At 48.3% G+C, this 11,987-nt stretch overlaps 2 protein-coding genes and 1 non-coding gene across 4 annotated transcripts in view; 1 reads left to right on the forward strand and 2 right to left on the reverse strand.

Moving 5' to 3' along the window:
• Window positions 1-7,550, forward strand: part of CAND2 (cullin associated and neddylation dissociated 2 (putative)) — a 34,900-nt gene extending 27,350 nt beyond the window's left edge. Inside the window, exons 14-15 of one of the 2 annotated variants that reach the window (XM_063115038.1) lie at window positions 2,010-2,117; window positions 4,623-7,550. In XM_063115038.1, the coding sequence (XP_062971108.1) occupies window positions 2,010-2,117; window positions 4,623-4,850 (336 nt within the window). In that variant the 3' untranslated portion in view covers window positions 4,851-7,550. Of the gene's footprint in view, window positions 1-2,009; window positions 2,118-2,889 lie in introns of both variants that reach the window. The other variant, XM_063115039.1, reaches the window with a different exon arrangement.
• Window positions 6,154-10,577, reverse strand: RPL32 (ribosomal protein L32). Its single transcript, XM_063115040.1, has 4 exons — window positions 10,474-10,577; window positions 9,310-9,410; window positions 8,516-8,697; window positions 6,154-6,330 (listed from the first exon to the last, which is right to left on the reverse strand). The coding sequence occupies exons 2-4, from the start codon at window positions 9,403-9,405 to the stop codon at window positions 6,201-6,203; spliced, it is 408 nt and encodes a 135-aa protein (XP_062971110.1). The 5' UTR covers window positions 9,406-9,410; window positions 10,474-10,577; the 3' UTR covers window positions 6,154-6,200.
• LOC134391430 (small nucleolar RNA SNORA7) lies at window positions 9,480-9,619 on the reverse strand. Its single transcript, XR_010024969.1, has one exon. It is a non-coding gene; the product is annotated as a small nucleolar RNA SNORA7 (small nucleolar RNA).
• Window positions 10,578-11,987: the final 1,410 nt, after the last annotated feature.

Below are 11,987 nucleotides of genomic sequence, written 5' to 3' on the forward strand. Positions count from 1 at the left end.
GGCACCCCCCTAAAAACTGCTGCATTGTTATTTTCTAATAAGGAAAGGAACCCACATCACAGACACTTTTGATGGGAGTGTACGCTGGGCAAGCTCTTTGGAGGATGGTTTGGCAGTAACTAGAAAATTTTTAAATTCCCAGACACAGTTTTGACCCAGCAAGTCCGCCTCATCCCATCTGACCTGTGCACAAAGCCTCTGGGCTGACTCCTACACGTGTTCACAGTTTTATATGCAAGATTGTCCTTCACAGCTTTCTGGGCACTGGGAGAAGCTGGCAGCTACCCATATGACCATCTGTAGAGAACTGGCTTAATAAACTAAACACAATAGCAGCAGCATTAAAAAGAGTGAGCTGGGGGCTGGCCAGTTAGCTCAGTTGGTTAGAACACAGCCTTATAACACTGAGGTCCAGGGTTCGATCCCTGTACTGGCCAGCTGCCAAAACAAAACAAGAATGAGCTGGATCTCTTCGTGTACTGGAGTGAAAGATCGCCAGGATCCACTGTTAAGTGATAAAAGCTAGTTCTAGGAGGTTGGGCCTTTGTATTACCTGTGGGAGTGAGGTTGGGGCTGGAGGGGCAGCAGGTTTCTTCATTTTATATCCTTTTTTGTTTTTAAAAATTTTATGGTTTATCACATATATAATAGGAATTATTTTTTATTGTGGTAAATAGACATAACATAAAATTTGCCATTTTAACCATTTTAAGTGCACAGTTCAGTGGCATTAAATGCATTCACAGTGTTGTGCAACCGTCACTACCATCCAGCTCCAGAACTTTGTCATCTTCCAAACTCAAACTCTGTGCCTCTTAAACACTGACAGTTCTCTATGAATTTAACTCTTCTAGGTACCTCATGTAAGTGGAATCATACAGTATTTGTCTTTTGTGACTGGCTAATTTTGTTTTGCATAATGTCCCTGAGGTTCATTCATATTGTGGTGTGTATCAAAATTTCTCTTTGTGGCTAAGGAATACTCGGTCGTATGGATGTGCCACATTTTGTTTATCCACTCATCCATTGATGGACCCTTGGGTTGTTTTCGCTTTTTGAACACAGGGGGTACAAATACCACTTTCGGACTCTGCTTTCAATTCTTTGGGGTATATACCTGGAATTGGTGGAATTGCTGGATCATATAGTGATTCTGTGTTTAATTTTTTGAGGAACCATCATACTGTATCTTTTTTTAATATATACCATGATCATGAATCACTTTTATAATGAAAAACCAATATAAACAACTAATCAAAAGTAATACCTGCTCGTTTTGAAAGAGTCACACAAGACAAAATCAAACAAAGAAGCAAGTAATCATCACCCCAAAACCTCCCCTCCACCTAGAGAGAACCACTGTTGTAAATCTCAGTATGTTTCCTGGAAAGATGCACATAAACATTCTTAATTTACTTAGTCACGCAGTGCTAAGTGAGTGCCGCACACAGGTCAGTGTGACAGATGGGGTCCCTGCTCTCAAAGCCTTGGAGATGCATGTATGAGATGTAGGTTACAGAAATGAGATCCCACCACATATGCTGTTTTGTCTCCTGATCTTTTAACACACATCTCCCGCATGTTGCTTTTTCCTTGTTGACGTGCATCAGTCCTCTCTGTCCTAGCTCACAGCCACAGGAACCCCCTTTTCCGCTGAGCTCATTGTTACACACGTAGTTTCTTTGCACATGTTCACCGGTATACACAACGCTGCAGTGAACACCCTGGCACCCATGTGGTGCCACTGGGACCCTCCCTGGTTCCTCTTATTATTTGATCTTCCTCAGGTCAACCAAGTGTAGCTGGCAAGCAAGTGTTACCATTCACATTTTATAAATGAGGAAACCAAGGCCCAGAGGGGGACACTTGGGCAGTGCCCTGGCAGAACTTTGTGGGAGTTTGGACCTGGGCTCCAGGCTTTGGCTGCAGAGCCTGTGCTCTCCCCGGGGCCCACTCCTTTTGGTCCTGCATCATTTCACCAAGAACTCCATCTCCTTTCTTCTGGGCAGATGCTGACTTTCATCATGCTCGCACGGCTGGCTACTCTGTGCCCTGTGCCTGTCCTGCAGAGGGTGGACCGGCTCATTGAGCCACTCAGGGCCACCTGCACTGCCAAGGTAAGCCCCTGCCCCAGCCCTGGCCAGGCCCTGGAGCACCTGCTGGATCCTCTGCCAACGTACGCAACCACTTACTGAACGCCTCACGGTGCGGTGGTGTGTGAAGTGCTTCACTTAATCGTTATCGTTGCCCTAGAAATTACTTCTCGTTCTTACCATCGTATACACAGGAACAGAGGCTCAGAGAGGTTAAATTATTGGCCAAGGCTACCCAGCTAGTAAATTGCAGAGCTATTCAAACCCAGCTGTCTCTTACCTTTCTTTCATTAAGCACTTCCTGGGTGCTGGGCCCTGTGCAAGGTACAAAGGATACAACGTTAAACACGATGGTTCCCTACTGCCAATCCGCTCATATCCTGGTTGGGAAGCTGGCTCAGACTCTTGTGATTGATTGATCTAGGGCAAGTTGCTGCTAGACAGGAGTGCCACAAGGGTCCAGAGGAGGCATCTGGGGCGGAAAGCCTCGTGGAAAGCTGCAGTGTTGGAAATGGAGCCTGGTGCACCCAGAGAGTAACCAGGAAAAACCTGTTGAATGAAAGAACTAATTTGGGTTTTGAAAGGGTAGGAATTAACCGAAAAGAGTCCAGAGTATTTTAGACAGGAGCTTAAAGAGGAGAGATACACAGAGCAGTAATTTTCAAGTAGCAAAACCCTTTTTAAAAAAAAAAAAATCTTATGTGAGTAAAATAGATTGTATTAGTCTGTTTCTGTTGCTTACAACAGAAATACCTGAAACTGGATAATATGTAAAGAAACTATTTATTGCTTACAGTTTGGAGGCTGGGACATCCAAAGTCCAGGGAACACATCTGATGAAGGCCTTCTTTGGTGGTGGCTTCAGCGATGCAGGGTGTCACATTGCAAAAAACGCAGAAGCAGAGAGACTCACATGCTCTCCTTTTAAAGCCCTCACAACCACGCCCGTGACCACCATTAACCCTCAACTTATTAACCCATTTACCAGGACATGGTTCTTACAATCTAATCACCTCTTCAAGGCTCCATATTTCAATTACCATAATAGGATTTCCCACCCTCTTAATACAATTCACAGTAGGGGTTAAGTTTCTAATACATGGACTTTGGGGGACACAATTCAATCCACAGCACAGATTAAATTGGTAATTTAATAGAAACCTGCCTTGTAAGTTTAAATTTTTAACATATGCTCAGTATCAAGCCAATCCAAAAAACAGTGATTCTTCAGGGCCATTGCAGTCTTGACAGTCTCGGTATGGCACTGAGAAAAGTCCCTGTTCACAAGAGAGGAGCTGTAAATGGCACTGCAGTGTCAGGGCACTCTTGCAGTAGGCGAGATGGCACCAGGAGCTTTGTACTGCGGTGCACAGAGGCCACTCGGTCTGGCTGCACGGGAGGCGTCTGGGGCACTGTGTGGGATGCTGGCACTTCCGCATCCTCAGTCCTTCATCCGCAATTCTGAAATCTACAAAGCTCTGAAAACCAAACGTTTTTTAGTAACTCGACTTGAACTGGCATGAGGCAGTTTTGGTCCTTGGGTCCTTTTATTATACTTCTCATAACACTCATGCATCTTTCATCCATTTAGAGGAGGAGATATTAATGTATTTGATTACAGAGAATTGCACCAGACCTCACTGGGAATGTCACTTGCACAGCATTACCTTTCTAAAACCCCGAAAATCCTGGATTCCAAACCACAGCTGGCCCCAAGGGTTTCAGGGAAGCGAGTGTGGAGCTGTGCTAAGTCATGTAGCCCTCCCAGCAACACCGGAAGCGGTGGCTCTTACCCACAGATGGAGAGACGAGGCTCAAAGAAGTGATCACCTGAAGTCTCACCTCTCAGGAGGCAAAGCCATGTGAACCCAGGACTGTCCAACCCAATTGTCAAGCTCTTACCCACTACACTAGATTCTTTAGGGGAAGGACCCAGCATAGGGAATTTGAACTTTACTCCATAAGCAGTGGAGGAATTACTGAGATTTTCTGAATTAGCGGGAGATGGTGGAGGAAGAGGAAACAGGATGCACAAGGCGGTTTTCAATTTTTACTCTCCATCTGCCTCTGAGGAATGGATCGCAGGGCAGGGACGTGAGAGGAGGAAGGAAGACTGTCACAGTAATCCATTTGTTCAGTCCAGTCATACGACCGAGGTTTTAAGCACATTAAGTACAGGCTGGATCCCTGCTGTCCTTGGAAGGAGATGATAAAGCCATACTCTAGAGTGCTTGTCTCTACAAAGTATAAATTAACAAAAATAAAGGTGTGCAGTTTGGCTGGCTAGTCAGAGGCTCCTCTTGGAAGGCAGGGATTGCCCTGGGGAAACAAGCCAGCCTAGAAGCGCCAAGGTGGAAGAGCCGACGGGGGCAGTTAGGGGAGCCTGGAGACTTCAGACCTCGAAGTTGCAGATCGGATTTGGTGGGGAAGATCGCAGGTGGCCAAGGGGACGCCAAAGGCCAGTGAGGAGGTGGTGGTGTGAGGCCAGGTTCAGTTGGAGACAGCCCCTCCCGTTGTTTCCCTCTTCAGGTCAAGGCTGGTTCCGTGAAGCAGGAGTTTGAGAAGCAAGATGAACTGAAGCGCTCTGCCATGAGGGCAGTGGCCGCCCTGCTGACCATCCCCGAGGTGGGGAAAAGCCCCAGCATGGCCGACTTCTCCACCCAAATCCGAGCCAACCCAGAACTTGCTGCCCTCTTTGAAAGCATCCAGAAGGATTCTGCTTCAGCGCCCAGCACGGACTCCATGGAGCTCAGCTAGCCCTCCCCCAGTGTCCAGGTGGGCCCTCGCTCAAGAAAAAGGAGCCCACCAAAGCCCAAGGCCTCACCTCCCACTGCAGGCCTCAGGCCTCTCCTTTTGCCCTCCCATCATCTCACTAGGGGCCCCTGCTCCTGGTGAGGGCTTACAGTGCCTTCTCCAGGGACCCAAACTCCAGGCACCAGCCTGAGCTGAGGCTGCCAGCAGTTGGGCCCTTTAACTCAGGACAGTCATTCAAAGAAACAGGGTGAGGTTTCCAGTGATTTCTACCGTATTCCCCCTCGTATTAGTTAGTCTGGTTCCTGCAAGCTGGGGAGTCCCTTCCTGCCTCCCCAAGTAGTATTTAAAGATAGACTCTGGTCACAGCTGTGACAAGTTAGGAGACAGCAGGCATATTTCTTTACTTCACTTTATCTGGATTCTGCGATGCCAGAAGTCAGTGCTTGTGTAGCAAACTGGGCAACAGAGAGGTACAAGTCACCTTTCAGGTCAACACCCAGGCATAATCAACTGTTTGTGTCCTGAGGAAAAGTTCTGAACGTGTCATTTCCAGTTTTTAGTTTGAGGACACAAAAATGTAAGTGACAGGCCAAAGTATTTTCTGTGATGTCCCAGGTTAATGAATAGACCCTAAGAGGGATCATAACCTTAACAAACAATAATGTTGTCTAAGGAAGGTTCAGAGCTGCAGTTAAAAAGGAAGCTTTGTCATGCTAAACATGAGATCACCAACCAAGAGGCCTGATCCTCACCAGTGAGACCCCACACCTTGGGAAACTGGTACAATTAGGCCTGAGGCAGCAGCTGGGGGAGGGGAGGCCACCTTCCAGTACCCAAGGCTGAATCATCCTGCTGTGTCTTTGGACAGAAGTCATGGGATGCTATCTCTGCACCCCATAAGAATTTTGGAGTACGGAAGAAACTCTTCTGGACACTTTGATGCAAGTTTTCTCAGTTCTCACAAGAACCATCATGGGTAACTGTCATCAGCTTCACAAAGTGAAGCTAGGAACAGCTACTTGTTGCCTGGGAGATGCAAGCTTCCTCATTTCAGTGTCTCAATTGACAGCCTACTTTGGTCTGAGGGCCAGCTCTTCCTCCCTCTTCCCCAGCCCCAACTGGAGCTGAATGAGGCTAGCCTGGGCACCTGAGGCCATGTTCCCTGTTCAAGGTTGAGTGTCCTTTATAAACCCTCCAAGTGGGAAGACTCCGCTGGGTGTTAACAGGCAAAAGAACAATCTCTGTGACAAGCTGTCAAAGTTCGTCAAGAAACTGAAAACTAAAACCAAGGGAGGAAAATGCCAGATGGCAGTTTTTACGGTTTTATTTAAACAAATAAAACGTGCACATGAGCTATTCGTTTTCTTCGCTGCGCAGCCTGGCATTGGGATTGGTGACTTTGATGGCCAGTTGGGCTGCTCTTTCCACAATGGCTTTGCGGTTCTTGGAGGAAACATTGTGAGCAATCTCAGCACAGTAAGATCTGGAAGAGAATAATTAAGTGGGTAAGGAACAAGCCAGCCCTGAACACACACTTATAGAACTCTACTGGGGAGGCCATGGCTTTATTCACTCTAACCTCCGAGTCACAGCACCAGAGAGAGATGCTTGGTCAATGGCTGCTGACTGAGACCTACATGCCCCCAAACCCCAAGGTCCCCTGATTCCATGGTACCAGTGGGTAAGGCTCCTGCAGTGCTCCCTGGTAGTAATAAGAAGGCTCTAGTTTATCAAGCACCCGCACTGTCCCCTCTCACTTAATCCTCCAGCAGCCATGTATCCAGGTATCATCTCCATTTTACAGATGAGGAAACCAAGGCCCACAAAGGTGGAAGTGAATTCCCAAGTCACAAAGCAAATAATGGAACAGGACAAGGACAAACACAGGCCCAGACCCCAGGTCCAAAGATTCTCTCTCAGTACTAATTGGCCCAACCCCACCCCCCAGTCTCCGGGTGCTTGGCCTTGCCCATGAGAAGTTTTGGATATCTCTGCAAAGTGGCCAAGAGCAGAATACAAGTCTGAATCAAATCAAGGGCTCCTAGTTTGACTGTTGAGGACACAATTCAGGTTGAGAGAAGTAACACTGCCTAAAGTCACCCAGTCAGTAACAAGCCCTCACATATCTCGAGTACTGAGTATGCCAGGTACTGTTGTAATTAATTCCTCACAAGTACAAGAAGCAGCTATGCTCTGCCCCAGTTTGATGCAAAATGGCTTAAGGAGCAGTCTTAGTAAGGAGGTGGCTTATCAAGCCATCGACCGTGGGTTACAAACAGACATTCCACCCCTGAAGCAATTTCAGCCACGACAGAAGCAGGACTGTAAGGAATGATTAAATGGGGCTGTGGGCATAGCTTAAGAACACTGTGGGAAAATAACTGTAACACAAGAGATGAGTTAACCCACACAAAGAATTTTTTCTTTTATATAGAGGAGTCCACTAGTTCAAAGTAGCTATATTTTAAAATGAGTCTATGTTTTTAAGACTAGGTTGCATTACACTTAAAAACAAAAAAACCCTCCCCGTCCTGGTCCACCTACATATTTGATAACCACAGTCACAGTGCACTAACCATTTTAAATGCATCCCGCGCCCTGGCATGTTCCACACTTTTGCATGACAACCACTTTGGATGTGTAATATTCCACCCAGTACTCTACCACTTACTAATTAAATTTTCAGTTGTTTCCAACTGGTTATTGCTGCTAGTATTTCTATGGGTCTTTATGAACACTTCCATGCTGCTATTAAAAACATATATATGGCAAGCAGCAAACCACAAATGAAGAAAGATCACTTCTGCTACACCACAGGTACTGAGTTATGTCTGCCATAATTCAGCTGCCGACCTGCTTACTGTGGTTTGGGTATCCATCATTAATCCTTTCTCTTATCCTTTCTAAAAGAAACTTCCAGCATTTCAACATCTGGTTAAAACTCCAATCTCAAAATATAACCAAGTTAGAATACTGGTTTTGTTCATTATTAGTTTTGTCTACAACCATTATAGACAAACGCAGCTGTTTGGTTTGTTTACTGGGAAGGGAAGAAAATAAACCATCCTCTGCTTAACCAAAAAATACCACTCCCTTCAATCCAGACTCATACAAAGTGTCTAAATCGCTTTCCATGAGAAATGTTTTCATTCCATAGCCCTAGAGTTTCGGCCAAGGCAGACCACTGAGTCTCTAATACAACAAGTGTCTAACTTGCCCACCACACCTACAGCTAAAGCCCTGTGGACCCTCCATGTGCTCTTTCATCTCTACATCTTTCTGTAAGCTATTCTCTGCCTGCCTTTCCTCCTTTCCTTCACCTCAGACCGCACTGGGCTCTAAAGCCCTCCTGCCCCTGTCAGGCAGCAACTCCCTTGTTCCTGTAACATACTGAAGATGCTCTCCACCACACCATAGAATAAAGTGCCACTTAGGTCTGGGGCTATTTGCCCTCTCCCCCACCCCCCATATAGAGCAAGCACTGTTCTGGAAAGACTGCTCGAAGGACACTGCAGAGTTCGCTGTGTCTACCAAAGTCCTCCTTTCTCTGGTCTCATGTTCCCACACCCTTCCAACCAAACCCCAAGAGGTTCTAAAGCATGCACCAGAGCCACTCACACAGATGCAGCAGACTTGACGCCTGACCCCAGAGGAGGGAGCCACCTCACCTATTGCACATCAGCAGCACCTCCAGCTCCTTAACGTTGTGAACCAGGAGCTTCCGGAAGCCGCTGGGCAGCATGTGCTTTGTCTTCTTGTTGCTCCCATAGCCGATGTTGGGCATCAAGATCTGGCCCTTGAATCTTCTCCTTACTCTGTTGTCGATGCCTCTGGGCTTCCGCCAGTTACGCTGAAAGAAAGAGCGCACAGGTGGTAAGTGTCTGTGTGGCTGTGACCCGCCAGGAAGGGAGAAGCACCACGCACAAGGGCAGCGGCCAAATGGTCCAGGGAGCCTCCAAGATCCCGCAGAGATGCGCAGTGCCCTTGATTTCTACTTTCCAAACGGACTCCTCTACTTCTTTAAGCTTTTATTGGTGGAAAAAATAGGAATTTCTGGCTTTAATCAGTACAAATGTAGACCCACGCTCACACCCCCACGACAGATACTGCAGATGTGAGGGACCATGTATGTGATATGACAAAGAGCCCTGCTCTCAGAACCTGAGTTTTCTCATCTATAAAATGGGCATCATCTGCCTCTCCTGCTGTCATCAGGCCACCTAAAATGCATGATATAAATACAAAGTCCTCAAAACAGCCAAGTGTGCCTTATTTAAATTTCAATTTACAATTCAAGGGACCCTCAGGGAGACCTGAGTTTCTACAGAGAGCTTTCCCACCGACCACAAACGAGTTCATCTATCAAAAGTAACCCTCCCACCAGGTGATGTCACACACACCACAGCCTGTTTAGGAACTCCTTTCTTCACCCCAACACCATCTCCATCCCACTACCATATACCTTAATTTTGACATATCGGTCTGACTGGTGCCGGATGAACTTCTTGGTCCTCTTTTTAATGATCTTGGGCTTCACAAGGGGCCTGAGGGCAGCCATGATGCCTTAAAGAAAAAGGCAGACCCAAATTAAAGGAGAATCCTGGAAGGAGGTTTTCCTGGCCAGGGTTTGAACACTGTTGCAGAGTGTCTTCCAATCTCCAACTACTGAGCAAGCTGGGAATGGAATGGGTACCTCTGCCTGGCTTGCTTTCCCTCCCGTTTCCGAAGCTGGCAGAATACTAGTCACTCTCCAGACGCGATCCCAGGAGGTGAGGGGTCACCGACCCACTAAAAGCACAAAAAAATATGCCAACTGCTGACCTAAAACAAAACTGACCCCAAGGCCTTCTCGGCTTGTAAGGGGCAGCAAATCCCACCCCACTTAGTGTCCCGCCCCCCAGGTGGTCCTTTCAGGGGCGTTGGCCAATCCACTTGATCTGAAACCCTGTAAAATGTAGATGACACCGCACGTTTAATGCCCGCACAAAGTAAACGTTCAGTAAAGAAAAACCTACAATTCCCCTGGGGGCTGGCGCTCTACAATAACCTCGTGAAGCGCACACACCCCGACGCACTTCCAAACGCCTCGGTCCTCTGAGGGTGCGGTTCCACCTGCAGACACCGAGAGCCGCCCTACCGCTACCCCACCCTCTCCACCAGGCGCTCCTGTTCTCTCGAAGACACGGGGCCGTTTCACGTTAAGTGTCCCCGAGACCCTCGTCCGCTGCCGCAGCTTCTGTTATAGGCTTAACGAGTCGACCCGCAGCAACCCCGGGGGAGGGGAGGCCGCGCGGGGCCGACAGCGGCGAGCGCGTGACCCTCGGCCTCGAGCCCGGCCACCGCAGGTCCTCCACGGCCTCCCGGCAGCACCGTGGTCGGGCCCCGGCCAGCACCTGCGCCGCCGGGGATCAAACGAGCAGTCCGCGGCTCTGCATGACCCCAGGCGGCCTCCGTAGAGCGGCAAGCAGCACTGGGAGGCAAAACCCCATCGCCTCTCAGATCGTTCTGCTGCTCCCGTACAGGATCCAGCAAACCGACGACGGCAATGGCCCCAAAGACGACACCATGGGGCGGTGGGGCCAGATGAAGGCCGCAGCAATGAGGATGGCCCACGATTAGGACTCACCAAGTAACAGACAGCAGCCACCTCCGTAGGCAGCGCCGAGGAAGAGAGAGGGGCGGGGGTGCGCAAGGGCTGATGGGACGTGACCCTTAGGTCCTGGCAAGGAAAAGACGAGATCTTCCGGCCACGGGTCCTTCAAAGAAAATAAAGATGCGTCAGAGAAATAATGCTGCAAAAAATGCCAAGTATACATGTTTTCCTATTATACATTAATATCTAGGAATAGAACTGGAAACTTACCTTACCTGCCTTGGGATTACGTAGAAAATTTGTAATTCTTTCTGAGCTCAGACCTGGTAGGGAGCACCTACTTCCGCCAAAAGTTGAAGCCCAATCCGGTTTTTAGACTACTTCCGCCCGAGTTTCTTCTATCCCAAAGTGCGCCTCTTAGTGGCCAGGAGGGAACAGAACAGAGACGTTCCAATAACTCCCTCGCGCGAATTTATTTATATAGAAAGTAGTACTGGGACTGTAACAGCCACCATTCAACGGGATTTGCTGTCCCTACCGATTCTATAAGGTAGTTCTATTATTTTCTCTGTTTTACAGATGTGGAAAGTGAAGTTTGGAGGTTTTACTCCAAAGTCGACACTTCTAACCATTAGGCTAAACTGCTTAGTTTTTTTCTTGTTTTTTAAGATTGTGAAAATCAAATTTCAGGAGGAAAAAGAACCCTCGATGCCACATCTCGAACACAGTACAGATGTCCCTGGTGATCCTGACAGAAGCAGTTCCATGGGTGACATGGGGACAGAAGCGGAACTAGATTGTGCTTAGGACTGAATGAGAGGTGAGGAGGGGAGAGAGCAGGTGTGGACATCTCCGTCACCTCCGTCATGAGATTCTGGCCGGGAAGGGAAGAGGAGTTTGAGGAGACCCAGTGTTTGCATGAGGTCACACAGCTGGCAAGTGACAGGCTTGGGACTAGGACCCGTTGTGTCTGTGGCTGCACCACATTTCATGAATCGTGCTTGTCCTGTGGGTTGTGTGAAGTCAGATGGGATGCAGAGCGTGGAAGCACGGTGCTAATGGCAGCCGAGTGATGCGTGTCGTGAAGGTAAAGGTCTTGACGGGGTCAAGTGGGTTAATCAGGGGGAGGACTTACGAACCAGAGAGCATGCCTCCAGTTTCCAAAGACCCAAGAGATCTGGAAGCAGTGACCCAATGGCTCAGCCTTTGGGAGGTGAGGGACATGTTGCCACCTTGTTCCACCGAGGAGGGCACAAGGGCACCCACACTGCCTGCTGCTTCCCGTGGGCACTGAGGTCCGGAGAAAAGAGGCTAGAGGATCCATGCAGGTGTCCCTGTCAATATCCCAGGGAGGAGCCTGCTGTGTCCCCCGGGCTCAAGCTTCCCAATGGACTGTGTGTGACCCCTGTGGCCACAGCTCCAGAGCAAGAAATCACATCTGCTGAGTCACAGGTGACATAAGAAAAACTCCAACCTGGTTTATTTCAAAAGGGCAGAGGTCAGGAGAGGGAAATAGTCAAAAACTGCCTATCTTTCCCCGGACACAT

Source organism: Cynocephalus volans, chromosome 11 (genome assembly GCF_027409185.1).
Source record: "Cynocephalus volans isolate mCynVol1 chromosome 11, mCynVol1.pri, whole genome shotgun sequence".
Taxonomy (NCBI): domain Eukaryota; kingdom Metazoa; phylum Chordata; class Mammalia; order Dermoptera; family Cynocephalidae; genus Cynocephalus; species Cynocephalus volans.